Source organism: Cucurbita maxima, unplaced genomic scaffold (genome assembly GCF_002738345.1).
Source record: "Cucurbita maxima cultivar Rimu unplaced genomic scaffold, Cmax_1.0 Cma_Scf00020, whole genome shotgun sequence".
NCBI classification, from domain to species: Eukaryota; Viridiplantae; Streptophyta; class Magnoliopsida; order Cucurbitales; family Cucurbitaceae; genus Cucurbita; species Cucurbita maxima.
The window spans coordinates 2,291,039-2,310,660 of NW_019272036.1; the positions used below are offsets into that span (position 1 = coordinate 2,291,039).

Consider the following 19,622-nt stretch of genomic DNA (forward strand, 5'->3'; position numbering starts at 1 on the left):
CCGCTTCTAATTGATGGCTTTAGTCAAGTCCTTGTGCTGGGAATCGACTACCTAATCATACGTGAGCTGCCTCGTACGACCCATCAAGCCCTTCTCTCTGGGGCTTATCTCTCTTTCTTAACTCGAGTGTAAAGTTCAACAGCTTTCATCATTGACAAACTCAAAATTAATACCGTAATTACTTGAGGCATTTTTTAATAATAATAAAAAAATAGAAAATATTATCAAATAATTAAGACTAAAGTGCAAGAGTTATGTATAATCCTAAACAAATGCCTACCTACAACTTAAGTACAAGAAAATGGTCTTAATTACACTGGAAAACGTTGATTAATACCCTAAGAACACTAGAACTTGCTCAAACTTTTGAAGGATTGTTAGAGAAATTGAGGAAACTGAAGAAGAAGAGCTTTTGTTTTTCCGTATAGGAATCAATGAATTGTGAAAGTACAATAATGGAGGTCGTGAGGTTGGGGAGAAGGACAATAATGGAGTCAGCTCCTGAGCAGTTCTCCACGCCACAGTGACGCGTGGATTATACGGATAAACAGCAACGGGTGTGGATGGATTCTTCATTTCATCGCTCTAAAAAAGAAAAACCCAGTACAAGAGCCAAGAGGGAATCCAAATTCAACTCAACGCTTCTTGTACACGCCGTTTTCTATTCATTTTCGTTTCTCTTGCCCATACCAACGAAGACCCAATACAAAATCAAACTCAAGTTTGAAGACTCAACCGATCTCCCTCTCTCTCTCTCTCTCTCTCTCTCTCTCTCTCTCTCTCTCTTTTGTAGCTTCCTGTGATCTTCTTCTTCTATAAACCTTGATTCTCTCTCTCTCTGTTAGAGAATTCACTTTGTTAAAGCCCTAATACTTGATTCGGATCTTGGATTGGAATCGGTTCTGGGGTTGTTGGGCCGCGATGAATTCGCGGGAAGATGTAATTACTGCGGTGCTTTTGGGTTTGTTGCTGACTTTGAGGCTGGTTTCTGCTGGGGATATAGTTCATCAGGACACTGTCGCACCCGCGCGCCCTGGTTGTGAGAATAATTTCGTTCTGGTTAGCACTTTTGCTTATTCTCTACTTCTTGTTCTTGATTTCTTTTTCTTATTCTCTACTTCTTGTTCTTGATTTCAACTTATTTCGAAGTTTCAATTTGAATATTTTGTTATTGCTACTCGAATTGTGTGGATTTGATGATTGCAAAATTTGGGTATTGGACTATTAATTGAAAGCAATTGAAAATATGGGAGTTGATGGTCGAGTTTATGATTTATGTGTCAGGCTTAGCTTATGGAGGTTCTTCATTTGTTCCCTCTCTGTCTCCCAAATGTATTTGATTATTCATTTTTTTGCTCGAGTCTATTTGGCTGCTGACACTAGGACAAAGCAACGAACTAATAAAATGATGCTTGCTTGTTATGCTGTATCTTGTTATGGGTACATATTCCGTTTTAGGGATTGATGACTTACCCCTTCAGTGACTTTGACATTTTTGGAGTACTATTGGGTTGGGTGAATTCAATAATAGACGCCTGTTGGCATTCCAGCCTTTCTTCTCCTTTCAAGGTCTACCCGAAAGAGAATCGAGTGTTTTTTGGTTGTGAATATTTGAATAGGACGAACCGTCATGTTGTTTAGTTCGGAACAAAACAATTAAAATTAGGCTTGTTGAACTGGGATGGGAGTTAGATTCAATGGATGGATGTTGGTGGTAGAATCGATTGCTTGTTCAAATAGTGATAATTTTGAGGATTGTAATCAGTTTATCCAACACACATATTGTAGCTCATTGATTTTTTGTTTAGGTGAAAGTCCCTACTTGGGTTAATGGTGCAGCGGCCATTGAATATGTTGGTGTTGGTGCTCGGTTTGGCCCGACCTTGGAATCAAAGGAAAAACATGCTACTCATACTAGAGTTGCTCTGGCAGATCCTCCTGATTGTTGCAGTATGCCTAAGAATAAGGTAAGATTTTCTGATATTTATACTTCAAAGTTCCATTGATTTGAAATCGAACTGTTCGGTGTGCTTGTAGCTGACTGGGGAGGTGATTTTGGTACGACGTGGAAACTGTAGTTTCACAAAGAAGGCAAATATTGCAGAAAATGCTAATGCTTCAGCCATCCTCATCATTAATAACAGTAAAGGTACCTACACATTTTCTTTTCCTTATTGTTCTTGGCTGCAAGATCTTTTGAGGTTACTTTTCTTTGCAATGGTCAGGTTAGATATATGTATATCATAGTAACAAGTTGTGGATACCACTCATGATCATTTTCGTATTTTTTTTATGAAGTACTTCAAAAGGATCTTTCTAAAAATTTATTTTGTTATGAAATGAATATAACTTCCACTAAGAATATGGAAGTGTGAAGGATGCATGAACTGGAGAGGAAGAGGGAACAAAACACAACCTCAGAATACTATCAAGATATGCCCCCAGGATGAAGGTAAAAAAATGGGAATGCCACCAAACTGGAAAGACTGAGATGCTCTATAACGACCCGACTTCTAAAATATGACCAAACCGAAATCATTACCACATGTATGCTATGGAAGTCTTTCAGGACTTAATCGAATAGAAATAAAACATACAGTTTAAAGCTTAAGAACATAAATCTCATCCTTATTTCTAACAAAAAACTTGCTTGCTTAGAACATTTAAAAAAAAAAAGGCACATAGAAAACTAATGCGGAATCACTCTATCCTAGCTACCCCCATAGCCCCTATAGCTAACACTGTTAGTTGCTTAGGACGCCCTTGTCCTTATTGAAAAAAAAAATGTAAAAAATATTGAGTATTAAAATATTGAGGGAGTGGGTTAGTGACCCAGTACTTGGGTTAGGAAATGCATACACATGCAATAATGACCAAGATTACATGACTATGGTGGAACCTAAAACCTGGCCTTGGGTTCCACTTTTCTTTTCTCAAGATTCACGTCACTTTTATACACATAGTTCCATGTACGTTGAACTTACTAGGTGAGCATCACTTTCGCACTTTCTAGGACTCACTAGGTATGCATCACTTTGTACATGACTTTCATACACATTGACCCTACATAAATCAATTTCATGCCCATAGAGCCTTTGGACATGCATCACTTTTATGCAATCTAAACATATAGAAAAGAAGGGAACACGTTTAACATTTCATGACTTTTATGAATACACAAATGCATGAGGTCCCACGTATAGTTCATTAACACAATGCAACGCACCGAATCTTTCATGCATAACAACGTTCTCATAACATACATGGCATACATACATTTGTTTTCACCACATATTATCCCTGACTTACGATTTTTAGGAAACACATTATTATCCATGCTACAAGAAAACACCCAACCTAGTCCTAAGGCATTCCAACAGTAGAGCCACTTATCTCAATTGATTCACAACAATAAGCTTATTCTCCTTTGACTTATAATTCTTTAGTCCAATCCTAATACAACAGTCCCAATATTAAGACCAATCCTGGGACCAAACACTACTGTGACATTTTAACCATAACCAAAGGGCTTTGGAAATTTACCAAAGCCAGAATTTATCCAAAAATAGGTCTCTCGACCCCAACGAGCAGTTCAATCCTTTATACAATAGAGACCAAGGCTTATAACCAAATAACTGCATAAAATAATGGACTTGAGGAGATTCTAGATTCGTTACCCACTATAAATCACTAATAGAGACTGAAATTGAACGCAATTATAACTCTGAAGTTGCTGAACTCAACGGGAGTTGCGCATTGTAGTGTCGTGTAGCCAAATAACTGTATAAAATAATGGACTCAAGAGGAGATTCAAGATTCGTTACACACTATAAATCATTGAAAGAGACTAAAATTGAAGGCAATTCCAACTCTGCAGTGTTTCTGAAAGCTCCTTGCGAAGATTTCTTGTCCTCTCTTATGTATTCTTCACTTTAAATGAAATTTATTTCTTGTAGAAGGGAAACAAAAAGAAGATAAGGAAAAAGATCTACAGAAAAAATCCTCGCCCAAACTTCTCTCCCTCTTTTGTGCCGACTTCAAAAAATAGTGGAGAGGGTGTTAATCGTCGTTTTGTACATTATGTCTGTGCTCAGATGTTGGACTCATATCCTTAATTTCTGAGTTGCCTGGTGTTTTCCAAAGGAAATGATAGGAGTTCTCACTCAGTTATTTATTGGGTTGAGATTTCCACTTAAAAGATGACGTTCTCTTGTTAAATGCTTAGGAAGCTCTGCCTGGTACTGGCTGGAAAGGAACGGTAAAAATGATTAAATATAAGATTAGGGACTGTTTAAATGGGATTTAGCGAGTTTTATTGTGTTCTTTTTCACTTATTAACACAAAAAATCTGTAACTTACCTACTTTCCTCAATACAGCCAAATAGAAAAAACACCTTTAGAACCAAGCCTCCAACGGCTATAAATGTAACAAACAACTGAACAACCAACTAAAACTTGACTAACTGCTAACTAATCCAACAATCTGGAAAAATACAAGCAGTTGCCTAAAATAAAACACAACTCCCAGTCGTTTCAATTATAAGCTTTATCATTTTCCCTTGCTTTGGAAGGTTAAGTTTTTTGCTTGACATGGCTTACATAGGAGAGCTAATACTATAGATTATGTGTAGAGATATTCTCCATTCTTTTTTGGGCCTCATGGTTCCCTCACATAGAGTGGCAGAAGATCTTGACCATACGTCATTGAACCACAAGTTTTCGTTTTTGATTTGGTTCCCTTTTTCGGCGGCTTTTGGTGTTTCTTTAGCGTCAAATGGGAATTATAGGGCTATGATAGAGGTGGTTATACTTTTTTCCTCCTTTAGGGAGAAGGATAAATTTCTGTGGCAAGCTTGCTTCTTTGTGGTTGTCTGGGAGATTTGGCTTGAGAGGCATCATAGAAATTTTAGAGGTTGGGAGAGATCTATAAAAGCTCGATTACTCAACAGAATGAAAGCTCGATTTCTTATATTAAAAAAAAAAAAACTCTTTTTTATCTACCTCAGTCTCTATATATTTATACATGTTTTTTCTGTTTGTTATCCCAAAGAAAACGATTCTTCTAAGAGCCCCTAAACTTTAGCTGGCTTGTTATAAGACTGAAACTGTGTCTGTCGCTTACTCAACGTAGGTCTCCTTTTTTGTTTTTGTTTTTAATTTTTGTTGCTAGGCGTTGAATCATTGGGCCCACCATATCGCTTCTATAGTTTTTTGTTTCCAAGTCCATTAGGTTGATGGACTTAACTGATTGACTGGCTCAATCGCAACTCCCCATTTTAAAATATATTTCTTAAATTCTTATAAAAATCCAAAAGTTCTTTTTTGTTTTTGAAAAAGAGAATTCCCATTTTTTCAGAACTTTTCAAGATGGTCTGTGAGGAGAATGAAACTGATGTAACCATAGGCATACCTGCTGTCATGCTCCCTCAAGATGCTGGTGATAGTATTGAGAGAAATTTAAAAAACCACATCTCAGGTGTGTACTTAATCTCTTCAATTTTGTAATCAGCAATTCCTTTGTGTTTTTCTTCCCCTCCTATTCCATTTTAATCAATTTTAGTGTGAACTTACTGTTATTTCAGTATCTGTGCAACTTTATTCCCCACTTCGACCAGTAGTAGACGTCGCTGAAGTATTTTTGTGGCTTATGGCTGTTGGTACTGTCTTAGTGGCTTCTTATTGGTCTGCATGGACTGCACGAGAAGCAGCTATCGAGCATGATAAGCTGTTGAAGGTCTCCTACAGTCCTCTCTATCTAGTTTCTCCCTGGGGAATGTTTTTCTGAATATACTTCATTTGCAGGATGGTTCAGATGAGTTGCTGCAGACGGAAGCCACTGGTTCCAGTGGTTACATAGATATTAACACTACAGCTGCAATTCTCTTTGTCGTGATCGCTTCATGTTTCTTGGTTATGCTCTACAAATTAATGTCTTCCTGGTTTCTTGAAGTTCTTGTGGTTCTATTTTGCATCGGCGGTGCAGAGGTTTGCCTGTTCTTCTCTTTATGTTGGGTTGTTTAGATGGACAAATGGCTTTGCATTTGTAAATAGTTGTCTATGAAATGATGTGCATGTTGAATCAATTTCTTTGATTCATAAGAAAATTGTTTTAAGATCTCAGAATCTCCAGATGTTTGATCATAATGAACAGATATAAAAGAATTAATATAATAAATTTATACTTTGAAAAACTCTTTTGCTGATATCGTATTGCCATTTGTTTGTATCCATTTTAACCTTCACGTGTATCCATTAGCTTCTGATTTTTCTGAACATCTCTCCATCACTCCACCCCCTAACTTGAGGCCTTATAAGGTCCCTAGCTTAGCTTCATGAACTATTGAAACATTCATCGCACTATTATGCACGTGTCGTATGAATAATTGCTAGGTTAAAATCAATATCTAAATAATTTAATCATTGCTTGTGTTGTGATGTGGCTATACCTCATAATATCTCTCTGCACCAACAGGGACTGCAAACTTGCTTGGTGGCTTTGTTGTCATGGTATGTATCTTCCCTCACATGTCTAATGCTTCATTTTCTATAACTGCTTTGCTTAACGAAGAAAAAGAGTATAGATTCTCTCTCACTCTCATTTGACATAGCGTGTTTTCTGGGTATTTCTCCCACCAATTTTTTTCCCATGGGCTTAGTTGGCTTACCAAATGCGTTGTTTAAAAGATTCCTCCTTTTCCTCTGCTATTTATTATTTTTCTCCAAAACTGCTGTAGATAAGATTAGTATTCAGGGGATCTGTTGTCAACTTGTTCATATCCTTGTTTATGTTTTCTTACAGTTTGGGCTCAATATCTTTGAGTTACATTAATTAGCTGGAGACATTGTGACTATCTGCGGCAATATTGTCCAGCTAGAAAATTTTACGACTTTTATAGTATCACCTTGCACCTTACTGCACTCTCAACCGATTAATAACTAATGAATTTGAGGATAATTTCCTAGTATGATGCTGTATTTCATTAGGTATTTGAGAAAAGAGAGGGTGACAAATTTGAATTATTTTGAAGTTTTCCATAACATACATCTTTTCAACTTTTAGCGGGATGAAACTAACGACATAAGAACTGCAGTTTCAGATGGTTTGAACATGCTGCTGAGTCATATATCAAAGTACCCTTCTTTGGAGCCATGTCCCATCTGACGTTGGCAGTTTTTCCTTTCTGCTTAGCGTTTGCTGTTCTTTGGGCTTACTATCACAAAATATCTTTTGCTTGGATAGGCCAAGACATCCTTGTAAGAAACCCCACTATTTCCAGTCTTTCATTTTGCTTGCTTCATTGCTTTTCCACTTTTACCAAGTTGAGGGTCAAATATCAGGAGTCGTTACTTTTTTCTTTAAATATATATTTTATTATAATTTTTAATTGCAGAACTTTTCAATGCTCGATTATTTATTTTGTGGTTTGCAATGTTTATTAAGAACAAGTTGTCCCATCTCGGAAAAAGAAGTTAATAAAACAATTGGACAGCATTATTAATCCTGTCCTTAAAAATACGTGAGCAAAACTTTCTGACCGAAGCAAAAGGCACTTGAACACTTACACTTCAATGACCTGAACAGTTGATGAAAGTTAACTTACTGCCGCCCTGTTCTGATTGGTTCAGTATGTTTCCTATGGTCCTTGGTTTAGTTTTGCACACCGGTAGCTTGTTTCTTTTCATTTGACGAAACTTTGGAAAGGTATATGGCAAGGTTGGTAGTTAAGGGATATACTCAAACTTACGGTAAAGATAACCAGGAGTGTTTTTCCCAATTGTAAAGATGAATACTGTAAGAATATTGTTGTACTTGGCTGCCAACTTAAATCGGTAGCTCTCGTAATACGGTGTGAAGAATGTGTTCCTTCATGGCGAACTGTATCAGAAAATGTACATGAGCATTCCTCCAAGATTTGAAGAAAGTTGAGAAAATCCCTGTATGGACTAAAAACATCATCCATAGCGTGGTTTGGAAGATACACAAATGCAAAGTCAAGGAGATCACACTCTCTTTATCAAGCACTTAGAATTAAGGGGAGTTATTGTGCTTCTAGTGTTGTAGATGACATATCATACTCAGTGAAGATAATGAAGAAGAAAAGGTTAGACTTAGAAGGAAATTGATGAGAGAATTCAAGTTCAAATAACGTGGAAGACTAAAGTATTTTCTCGGTATTGAATTAGCTTACTCAGCTCATGGCATCTTCATATCACAACAGAAATATGTGATGAATTTATTGGTTGAAGATAATCCTTGACAACTTATAGGTCACAGGAGAAGGCTCGATAAAGTTGTATTGCGCAAATTAGCCATCAATATTGCTCATAATCCTATCCAACATGGTAGAATAATACATATTGAAATTAATCAACATTTTATTAAGAAGTTAGAGAAGGGGATAGTATGCATGAGTTATGTACCTACTACTTCAATTGGTAGATGTGCTAACAAAAGTATTTCACAGTTTATTGTTTCATGAGTCAATATCCAAGCTATCCAAGCTGGGAATGAATGATATCTATTCCTCCGCCATTGTTTCCTTTTTTTTTTTGTTTTGTTTCTTTTTCTGCATTATTTCATTTCATGTATTATTTCTTATTCTCTGGAGAACTAGGTAACATTTCTTTATTATAAAATCCTTTGTACTTCTCTAATCTATAATAAGAAAATAGAGCAACATACCTTACACTTGCTACACTATGTATTGCTCGAAATGATCTATCTTATATCATATTTATAAGGTTGTCCATTTGTTGATTTGATTTCATTAAAACTTTGTTGAAATGGCTTCCCGTTCCTACTTTCAATCAGGGTATTGCGCTCATAGTTACCGTTCTCCAGATTGTTCGAGTTCCTAATCTCAAGGTAATTTTCGAGTTCCATATATTTCCAGGTTTTTCTTTGCTATCTTCCACATGTTTGCCTATTGATCTTCTTGTTTGCCTCTACTATGAGGCGATGACATGAAATGATTCTCACCATTTTGTGTCATAATATCCTCTTTTTGTATCATCTAAGAGGTACCATATTTTAATAAACTAAACAAAGATTTTATCGGAATTTACGAAATTGCATTGTGAAAGAGACTATACGTTGTCTCCCATGGGCCGATAATCCGTTGTTGAGCTCACAAACAACTTTACATATATCAAATTCAAGTGCCAATGTTGAGACGGTTTTAGTTAACAGCTTAAATTTTAAATTTGTTTTCATTTATCATCAGGTTGGGACGGTTCTCCTCAGCTGTGCCTTTTTGTACGACATTTTTTGGGTATTCGTCTCGAAATGGTGGTTCCATGAGAGCGTTATGATAGTGGTGAGTTGTTTACTAAAGCCATACCCTTTTCCATTGATCTATATAGGCAATATGGTTTGTTTCTATCAAGGGCCTGTCTTATTTTTTCTTTGGACTTTCAGGTTGCTCGTGGTGATAAGAGTGGAGAAGTTGGTATACCCATGCTGCTTAAGATTCCACGGATGTTTGATCCTTGGGGAGGGTACAGCATTATCGGATTTGGTGATATTATCTTGCCTGGACTTGTAGTCGCATTTTCACTAAGGTGAAAGCAATGAGTAGAACAACATTTTCAATATGTCTGCAAGTTTCTTTTAATTGGGATTGCATCAATAGTCCATGGAACTTAATGGTGGTTTGCCTATCTTTTACAGATATGATTGGCTTGCGAAGAAGAAACTCCGAGCAGGTTACTTTGTTTGGGCAATGACTGCTTATGGCACAGGTATGACTAACACAAAATCTATGTATGACAATCTCCAAACAGATTACTTCATTTTGTCTCTTATTTCCAAATATTGGAGTCCTTTTTCGTAAATTGTAACATACGTATATTTACGTTATCTTGTGCTTTTTGTTTTGTTGCCTTTTGTTTTGAATTCATTGGAGCTTTATCTGTGAGATCCCATGTTGGTTGGAGAGGGGAATGAAGCATTCTTTACAAGGGTGTGGAAACTTCTCCCTAGGAGACGCGTTTTAAAATTTTGAGGGAAGTCCAGAAGGGAAAGCTCAAAGAGGACAATATCTGCTAGTGGTGGGGTTGGGTTGTTACAAATAGTATCAGAGCTAGACATCGGGCGATGTGCTAGCGAGGAGGCTGAACCCTGAAGGGGGGACTCCAAGCAGTGTGCCAACAAGGATGCTGAGCCTCGAGGGGGGGTGGGTTGTGAGATCCCACATTGATTGGAGAGGGGAACGAGTGCCAACGAGGATGCTGGGCTCCGAAGGGGGTGGATTGTGAGATCCCATATCGGTCGGAGAGGGGAAAGAAGCATTCTTTATAAGGATGTGAAAACCTCTCTCTAGAAGAAGCGTTTTAAAACCTTGAGGGAAGCCAAGAAGGGAAAGCCCAAGGAGGACAATGTCCGAGAATGGTGGGCTTGGGCTTGGGCTTGGCCTTGGCCTGTTACATTATTTTTGTTTAGTTGACGGTTTGTATTCTTCCTATAGTTTCTCCATGTCATACCAAAAAACCGGGACAAAAACAATCAAAAGTTGATATCCTCAACTCGACCTCGTCTTGCTTACTGATGCGTTCATTTTCCATTTCAGGCCTACTCATCACTTACGTAGCTTTGAATTTAATGGACGGACATGGCCAACCCGCTTTGCTTTACATAGTTCCGTTCACCCTTGGTAAGTCCCACAGTTCTATTACCCGACCCGACCCATCATCCCACGAACAAATTAGCCCTTCTAGAAAACATAAAAAAACTTGATGATTTGATGGCAGGCACATTTTTGACACTGGGAAAGCAAAGAGGGGATCTTAAGATACTATGGACAAGAGGAGAACCAGAAAGGCCTTGCCCACACATCCAACTCCAACCCTCCTTTCAACATTAAAAGAAGAGTAAGTAACCTACCAAGCTTGCATCATAACCAACACCCGTTGTAATACTCCCACTGCTAATTAAGAATCACAAAGAACTTAGAGAACGAACCATTTTCCTTTCCCTTACCTTTTCTGAGGCTGTAGATTACTACTTGCATGTGTAATTTATATATACCTGTTTTTACAAACTACATATGTATACCTGCACAGAAACAAAGAAAAACACTCTGTTTCCAGCTGCACACTTTCTGCAGTTCTGCTACTTGTGGTATAATGAGATGTTCTTACTGATAATCTAAGATTAGAGATCAAAATGAAAAACGTTTTTCACAGGGTGAGTTAGTTAAGAAAGTAGAGACGATCTCAACTTTTTAGGTCACTAATCGTTGAGTTAATCATGTTCACTTGTGCCAATTGACATATCAGACTATCTCAAATCAGGGCGAGCTGCAAAGGGTTCAGATTGATATTGTAATAAAGATAAAAGGTGCAAATTTTTCATGGAGAGTCTTTGTCTTGATTCAATAGGAAATGAAATAGGTGACGGAGATGGGTTTTCTCATTCCTGTCATACCCTGTAGACATCTCTTAGGATTGATTAAAGGAATAGGTTTATAGGTAAATACCAAAAAAATTAAATCATCACATACTTAATAAGTTTTTATGTATAATTTTTTTTTTACGGCTGTTGTTACTTTAATTAAATAATTAGTATATAAATTATATATTCTTAACTACGAGTATCAAATATACCAATCAAATACACTTTTAATAAATGAATGTTTAGCAAATTAGAATTCAACCACAGATTTAGCACAATTTAATTTAACAAATTATGTTTTTTTTTTTTTTTTTTAAATTGAAATATAACAAATTTAAACTTAATAACCCTATTTTCTATTCACATACTTAACTAATCTTTAAATTTATTAGTAGGAAATAGGTTAAAAATCACGATTTTCGTAGAAGTAATAATTTAGTATCTAAACTTTAATATATAATAGATTATAAGTGTGTAATAATTTAATCTCAATCGGGAAAATTATTATCAAAATTAAATGGAACTCTAGCTAAATAATAAAATATTTAATTTTGACAATTTTTTTTAATTAAATTGTTACATATAAAAGTCGTCCTCTAATACAGTAATTTTCCATCTTTCGTTCTAATAATTTTTTTTTTTATTTTTAAGAATAATTTTAAATATAATATTGTAATTTTATAAAAAATAAATAATATTTTTTGAAATAAATGTAAAAATTGAAGAGCGTTTTTTATACATAGTTTTGTTGCTAATTTTTTTTAATGTTTTTTAAGAAAATGGTTGCCCTAGTATTGATGCATGTCATCTTAAGTTCAGGCCTCCCTTTCTCTTTATAACTCCACCGCCGGCTACCACCCGCCACCTCTCACGGCCTATTCAGACAGCGACCCGCCCCCTATTATTCATCGTTGTTGCAGCTTGTAAAGAACCTGTAGACTCTCACCTTTTCATCTTCGTTTCTTCGTTGAATCTTCTTCTTCTTCTTCTTCTCCTTTTTGTTTTCTTGATTCCGTCTTTGCGCCGCCCTATTTCAGGTTACCGAGAAATTAATTTTGCCGCCAATTTCTTTTGTGTTCAGTAGCCGCTAGCTTCCTCTCTTTTTGGGCTTTTTTTTTTTTCTGCCATTGTCACCCCTCCCCCCTTGATTTCCCGTAAGTGGTGATATTAAAATATTTGATACTAAGATTGTAGTTTTTGATTATGAGATCGAAATATGTTATTCCTTAAGAAGTTTTCTTTTGGTGTTCGGTCTGGTTCTGCAAGTTTAGTCCTGGTTCTATATATATGTATAGTTGTTTTTCTACTTCTATTGAATATTTGATTTTTAATCCAGATTGGCAATTTTGCAATTTAACAATGGTTAGAGGCCTTGCAACTACTCTTTTAAGGATTTCCTCTTCAAGAAAATGTGACTCTCGGTTTAGGATTTTTACATGGAATAGATTGCTACATTCTAGTGGACAGTATGTTGAACATGGAATTCTCCAAAGTAATCCAGAGCTTCCTTTCTCAAGCACTTCGAATCAAGTTTGGTTTCGATTGCTTTCTCAGAGCTCAAGGTTTGGAGCCTTTAATAGTTTCAATGTGAGGGGATTCTCATTCGTAGGTAAGCACAAGGAAGATAACGAAAATGATGATGATACTGTAAGTGGTTCAAATGTGGTAGAAGTTGGGGAGTACGGTGCAGATGTTGGAAAAAATGTTTGCTTTGAGATTGATACTTGTGATTCAGTGATGATTACAGGTGGGGATGATTGCAGTGAGGGTAGCATTTGCGGTACCATTGTGGATGATTCTAAAAATGGTGGCGATGACCTAAGGTCATCAAAATTGAGGAATTATGAGACTATCAGATTGTCTGATCCTGTTGAATTATATCGTGAGCTTCGTAGTGTTGGACGGGGCAGTGCAAAGCCAGAACAATCTGAATGGTTAACTCTTCAAGAGATATTTCGATACTTTGCAAAATCTGGTTGGGCCAGCAATCAGGCTCTTGGTATTTACATTGGCTTGTCATTTTTTCAAACGGCTGTACATAAGTTTCAAAGCTTTTTCTTCAAGAAATGTTCTACTGATGTTATGAAGTATTTGGTGTTTCTTGGTCCTTCAAATGATGCTGTCAAATTCCTTTTTCCAATATTTGTTGAATACTGTTTAGAAGAGTTTCCAGATGAGATTAGGCGGTTTCGAAGTATGGTTGATTCAGCTGACCTTACTAAGCCACACACCTGGTTTCCATTTGCACGAGCAATGAAGCGTAAAATTATATACCATTGTGGTCCAACTAATAGTGGTAAAACTTACAATGCCTTGCAAAGGTTTATGGAAGCGAAGAAAGGGATTTATTGCAGTCCTCTTAGATTATTGGCAATGGAAGTGTTTGATAAGGTGAATGCTCATGGTGTTTATTGTAGCCTTCTCACAGGACAGGAAAAGAAACGTGTACCATTTTCTAGTCATATTGCCTGTACAGTTGAAATGGTGTCGACGGATGAGATGTATGAGGTTGCTGTAGTTGATGAGATTCAGATGATGTCAGACTCATATAGAGGATATGCATGGACAAGGGCTTTGCTTGGCTTGAAAGCTGATGAGATTCACTTATGTGGGGATCCTAGTGTTCTAAATGTTGTTCGTAAGATCTGTTCCGAAACTGGGGATGAGTTGCATGAACAACACTATGAGAGGTTTAAGCCATTGGTTGTTGAAGCTAAAACACTACTAGGCGATCTTAGAAATGTTAGATCTGGTGATTGTATTGTTGCCTTTTCAAGAAGGGAAATATTTGAGGTTAAGTTGGCAATTGAGAAGCTCACCAAACATCGATGTTGTGTTATTTATGGTGCTTTACCACCAGAGACTCGTAGACATCAAGCAAATTTGTTTAATGATCAACATAGTGAATTTGATGTGCTTGTTGCGAGTGATGCACTGGGAATGGGGCTAAATCTTAATATTAGGAGAGTTGTGTTTTACAATCTTGCAAAGTACAATGGGGACAAGGTTGTACCAGTTCCTGCTTCACAAGTTAAGCAGATTGCTGGGAGAGCAGGGCGCAGAGGAAGTCGCTACCCAGATGGACTTACAACCACATTAAATTTGGATGATCTTGATTACTTGATTGAATGTTTGAAACAACCGTTCGATGATGTTCAAAAGATTGGTCTCTTTCCTTGCTTTGAACAAGTTGAGCTATTTGCAGGGCAAGTCTCTAATGTTACATTCTGTCAGCTATTGGAAAAATTTAGTGAAAATTGTCGTCTAGATGGTTCTTACTTTTTATGTCGACATGATCATATAAAGAAAGTTGCAAATATGTTGGAGAAGGTCCAAGGATTATCTCTAGAAGATCGTTTTAACTTTTGTTTTGCCCCTGTTAATGTTAGAGATCCGAAGGCTATGTACCATCTTTTGAGGTTTGCTTCGTCATATAGTCACAATGTTCCAGTGAACATTGCAATGGGCATGCCCAAGGGTTCTGCTCGAAATGATACGGAGCTGTTGGATCTTGAGACGAAGCATCAAGTATTGTCAATGTATCTTTGGCTGTCCCAGCACTTCAAGGAAGAAACTTTTCCTTATGTCAAGAAGGCCGAGGTGATGGCAACAGATATTGCTGACTTATTAGGTCAATCTTTGACAAAAGCTAATTGGAAACCAGAATCAAGGCAAGCTGGGAAACCTAAGTCTCAGAGCAAAGAAGGGCATGAAAAGCCAAGGTCTCCCGTCAGCTTGTATGAGAAGCAAGCTATTTGAGTTTAAGGTGTGGATTTACATTCAAATGAACTTTTTTATATTATCTAAAAGTTTTTTATTTTTTCATCTTTGCATTTTGTAGCATATGAAGATGCCATGTTATTGATTTCTTGCTTGTTTGTTGTTATTATTATTATTATTATCAATATTTTGACTACTTGATTCTTTCCAAAGGTAAAGTAAAATTAATTTCTTTCATATCTGTTTCATTTCTAGCTTGTTACATTTTTGCAAAATAATTTGGAGACAGGCATGTAAAAAGGATGTTTCTTGAAATTCAAAGTGAAATAGCGCTCCAAAATATAGGCATCAGGGTTTAAAAACCAAGGGTGTTCCACTTTTACTTTGGTAACTCATTGGGTCTGTTATAGTTGTAGAGGGACGATATCATCAAAAACCCAAGTAGAAGAATGTGTAGTAATTTGTTCTAGGTGCTAGAAGAGGAGGCATAGTGGTTGGTGACGTTATTTACTATTCATGATTATGTGTTGCTTTTTTCGTGGGAGAATTTCTTAGAAGCATGACGTTATTCATGATTATGTGTTGCTTTTTTCGTGGGAGAATTTCTTAGAAGCATGATGTAAGGTATCAAAACAGCAGAAAAAACACCCCCCTGCACGCACACACACACACACATATGCACTCCGATGCAACTCTCAACTTTTTATGGACTGGCATTTTTAAATTCTGAGGCTAATTTGCTTTGGAGTAATGCAGTAAAAGATTTTCTTTCGGATAGTATACTTTCAATCCATCAAAGAATTGATGTATGGAGATTTTTGAGTTGGTATGGTCTGACTGAAGAAAAAGTTGTCATCGTGCTTCTTGATGAGGCGAGGCCGAACATTTTCTTTTCACTCATAATTATACCAAATAACTCAGGCCTTTAAACATAATATTGACCTCTATCTGTTAGCTTTTTTGTACTCTGGATAATCAGTGCAATTCCCTGTTTGTTCATTCGTTTCGATATGTAAGTATTATTTACACTGAAATTGTTTAGTTTCTTGGGGTCATCTTTATTACTAGTTTCTCGTATCATTTGGTTGTAAAACCCTCCTGGTAGTGCAGAACAAACATCCCAACCATGTAAAAGAAATTACCTTTCCTTCTTTTAAGGTCTCATATACAGCATTTGCTTAACGCAGACGCAGCTCTTTCTCTGATGTCCTGCTCAGCTTATTGTTATACCCTATCCCCAAATCCCAGTAGTATCTTCCCCATTTTTCTGGTTTAATTCATTTTCACGTTCCTGGGACCGTACCATTTCATTTCTTATGGTTGATATTTGATTGAATTGTAACTGCATTGTGGAGTGTATTTGTTCAATATAGCGTTTATATCTCCATACTGCTGCTTACTACATGAAATTTTCATATCAATCTCAGAGGACACTTAAAACGCACAGGATGGAGGCTGCACTAAAAGAGGAAGATGCTGGGAATTGTCCTTGCTTACACTGGCTCCTCTGCGACTCTCGTTGCAAAAGTTTTCCATACACAAAAGCCTCTAGCAATGGATGTCAAGGCATGTTTCTCAAGTATGAATACTTTTGGAGTGACGTAGAACGAGTTGAATAGTAGCATTTCTGTACATTATTGTAGTATCGAGATGATTCGAATTAGATATCTAAAAGAAATGGATTTCTTCAATCGGAATGATCTTGGAGTTGAGAATTGGAAGGGGTTGAGTTGGTCTAACAACACAGGCTTTGCAGCAGTAGATAGAAACCACAAAACTTATGGTAGAAAGATACTCAAAATTATGCTGATTGTAGTTGTATTATATCAAAAAGTTATATCAAACTCACTTTTTTCCCCATTTTAGTAGATAGGTACAACTTTGGAAAGAAAATGTTTACTCACCATGTTGTAGTTTATTATTTGTATTGTTATGTTTGCTACGTTGCATCAATTTTGTCAGTAGTGACGAATGAGAGATCCCACGTTGGTATTTGATAGGATTGAGCACAAATGTACGATATCTCTCCAAAAGTACTCAAAATACCAAACTCTAAAAGTAATGAAGGTAACAAAAATTGAAGCAACCAATGGTGAGGATCTTGTGGATTTTACAAAACAATTAGTAAAAGTAAGCTATAATGAAAAATCATAAGAAGAACGCCAGCAAAAAAGGATTCAAATTTGGTTCTATCCTAGGAAAAAAATGTCTACCATGCACACAATTTGCTCAAAGAGGTTGTAATACCCGAATTTTCAGATAAATAAATAAAAAAATAAAAATAACAACATAGGGGCAAAAGGGTCAACATAGGGGCAAAAGGGTCATTTTGCCCCTAAGGGGTCTAGTTGTTTGGGCTCCAAGAAGAAAGAAAAGAAAAAGAGAGAGAGAGAGGAGAAGAAATACAAGGCAAGAAACTTCTAAGCAATACTTCTCTCTGTGCAAGAAAAAGAGTTTGGGTGGGGGATCCACTCATTTCGGCAAGAAAATCCGAGAACGGACAAAGTAAGGTTACGAACTTATTGTTTCAATTTTATCTAGATCTGATGAGTTTCTTGAGCGTTAGATCTGGAGTTTTATGAGGTATATGACTAAAATAAGATTCACACAGGTTTCTTGAAGTTCTTGGACGAGAATCGGACAAAAAATCGGAGTTTAGTCGGACTTCAGGTAAACCGATCGAAAACAGAAAATGTGAGTTTTTCTGTATCTTTGACGGCCTTAACTCATCCTGTGTTCAAGGAAAAAAAAATATATAGTAGAAGTAGAATATGAGATCTACAATTTTTGTGAAGAAACTTTAAAAAAATATATGGTAGAAGTAGAATATAAGATCTACAATTTTTGTGAAGAAACTTTGTTGATATGGATTACGGATTGAAAGATAAGGAACTCAGAAGAAAATAGATCGAAACGTTAATCTGGAAATTGAAACACCTGCAGGAGAGAGAAAACATCGACCGGCGTACGTCAACCCGAGTTCGATCCAGTGCTCTGCGACCCATGAACCACGCGAACCGAACCGAACCGGCCGCTACCCGTGACTGCGCAGGAAGCTGCGCGTAGAACACCCTCGAGAGCGTGTCATCGCGCGTGTAGGCATGTCATCGCGCATGTAGGCGTGTGAGTGACTGTTTTCCCTCCGTTCGACCTCTGTTTGCTTGTTTTTCGTCCCGATTTCAACTTTGATCCTATTTTTATGTGAATTAGGACCTATCAAGGAAATTCCAGAATTTTTGGAACCTTTTCCGGCAAATAATTCGAGCTTGGGAAGGCACGGGTCAACCATGTAAGTAGCCATTTGGATTCCCACGAGCAGTACTTGTAGGAACCGCTAGGAACAAGCATGCATGCTACCACCCATTAACTTAGCTAGCCAGACCTAGTATATTAGTATGGAAACTGCGAAAATGAAATGATTAAGGAAAGCTTGATATGAAATGTTTATTAAATCTGTTTGATTGAGATTCTGATGAAGTATGTAGGCATGAGGAGGATGGGAAACTTGTGAAATCTGCGCTCTGGGTAAAGATGGACGTTATCTTCCCGTTGAGCATGTTTGTTAATATTGCATGAACGGCTGCGTGTTAACTTTTATACGTGATGATTGCTTGTGTTATCTTTCTAGATGAATAGGAAGAAATTACGAGCTTAGATTAGGGTGCTTGTGACTAAGGCTAGATGAGACCCTAGATTGGGGGACCTCTAGAATACCGTGCAATTAGACCCGCGAAATGATTAACGGCGGATCCAGAGCCCAGAATTCCAAACCCGATAGGTTTGTGAGATCATGCACAAGAGTCCTAGAGATACATGAATCCAAGTCTAAACCACCAAGTTCTAACCTAGAAAGAATAATAGGTCACCACACTAACTGTAGGTAGCCCGCTAGAGTTGAGCAGTGTAGATAGTGTCATTAGAACCTCCACTTTCCTCTCTCCTCCGATACCATACCGTCGAGACAGAGCTCCGGTACGGTGATCGTTGAGCTTTGCAGATCCGGATAGGGAAGTGTGACAGGTGCCTAGCCCTAGTGGTGATAGCTAAGGGGTCTTCTGAACAAAACTCCTGGGTCGTAGAAACCCGTCCATGAGCGAGAGATGTGGAGCCACATAGGATGACTCAGTAGCTAACCGACACATAGGGGGTCGCACCCCGTTTAGTGGATGTATGGTCCCGTGTGAGGGTCGTCAGCTAACCTTCACGGATGATGTTCAAAGAGAGTTACGTATTCAGATCCAGCCATACGATCCCCTCAGATTTACTTATGAGATCATGCCTCACCTCAGGACATTGATCATATACTGCTTAAGATGGGCAAGCCTCTTAAGATACAGAAACGAGAGTTGCATCTTAGATCGCTCTCTTTAAAAACCCGAGAGAGACCGTGGATACCTACCAAGATAAGGATGTGAAAAGAGCCTACAAGTAGGTTGCTTCCTGAGTATATTTTTATACTCACCCCTTATCCCCTTTTTTTTTTTTAGGTATAAGTCGAGGTGGGGGGGGG

The 19,622-nt window shown here is 37.3% G+C and overlaps 2 protein-coding genes and 1 long non-coding RNA gene across 6 annotated transcripts; all 3 read left to right on the plus strand.

Moving 5' to 3' along the window:
• The first annotated feature begins 574 nt into the window (after positions 1-574).
• LOC111494215 (signal peptide peptidase-like 4) lies at positions 575-11,145 on the plus strand. The gene is made up of 14 exons (XM_023144105.1): positions 575-1,059; positions 1,809-1,967; positions 2,038-2,149; positions 5,357-5,476; positions 5,583-5,734; positions 5,803-5,985; positions 6,473-6,507; positions 7,092-7,254; positions 8,813-8,866; positions 9,225-9,317; positions 9,419-9,561; positions 9,671-9,741; positions 10,569-10,652; positions 10,750-11,145. The coding sequence occupies exons 1-14, from the start codon at positions 922-924 to the stop codon at positions 10,860-10,862; spliced, it is 1,620 nt and encodes a 539-aa protein (XP_022999873.1). The 5' UTR covers positions 575-921; the 3' UTR covers positions 10,863-11,145.
• A 1,019-nt stretch (positions 11,146-12,164) lies between these two features.
• Positions 12,165-16,999, plus strand: LOC111494214 (DExH-box ATP-dependent RNA helicase DExH18, mitochondrial). 4 transcript variants are annotated; one of them, XM_023144101.1, is made up of 3 exons: positions 12,165-12,429; positions 12,729-15,158; positions 16,540-16,999. In XM_023144101.1, exon 2 carries the CDS (start codon positions 12,752-12,754, stop codon positions 15,149-15,151), a length of 2,400 nt encoding a protein of 799 aa, XP_022999869.1. In that variant the 5' UTR covers positions 12,165-12,429; positions 12,729-12,751; the 3' UTR covers positions 15,152-15,158; positions 16,540-16,999. The 4 variants fall into 4 exon arrangements, with proteins under 4 accessions (XP_022999869.1, XP_022999872.1, XP_022999871.1 ...); XM_023144104.1 differs by having other exon boundaries at positions 16,560-16,999; XM_023144103.1 differs by having other exon boundaries at positions 12,165-12,315.
• Positions 17,000-17,525: 526 nt separating this feature from the next.
• On the plus strand, positions 17,526-17,866 carry LOC111494216. The gene is made up of 2 exons (XR_002720154.1): positions 17,526-17,617; positions 17,724-17,866. It is a non-coding gene; the product is annotated as an uncharacterized LOC111494216 (long non-coding RNA).
• Positions 17,867-19,622: the final 1,756 nt, after the last annotated feature.

Excerpts from the sequence above, each read along its gene's own strand:
- LOC111494215 (XM_023144105.1), top strand. The coding sequence starts at position 922 with ATGAATTCGCGGGAAGATGTAATTACTGCGGTGCTTTTGGGTTTGTTG. Across the intron at positions 7,255-8,812 it reads GGATAGGCCAAGACATCCTT|GGTATTGCGCTCATAGTTAC; the intron begins GTAAGAAACCCC and ends ACTTTCAATCAG. Across the intron at positions 9,562-9,670 it reads GTAGTCGCATTTTCACTAAG|ATATGATTGGCTTGCGAAGA; the intron begins GTGAAAGCAATG and ends TATCTTTTACAG.
- LOC111494214 (XM_023144101.1), top strand. The coding sequence starts at position 12,752 with ATGGTTAGAGGCCTTGCAACTACTCTTTTAAGGATTTCCTCTTCAAGA.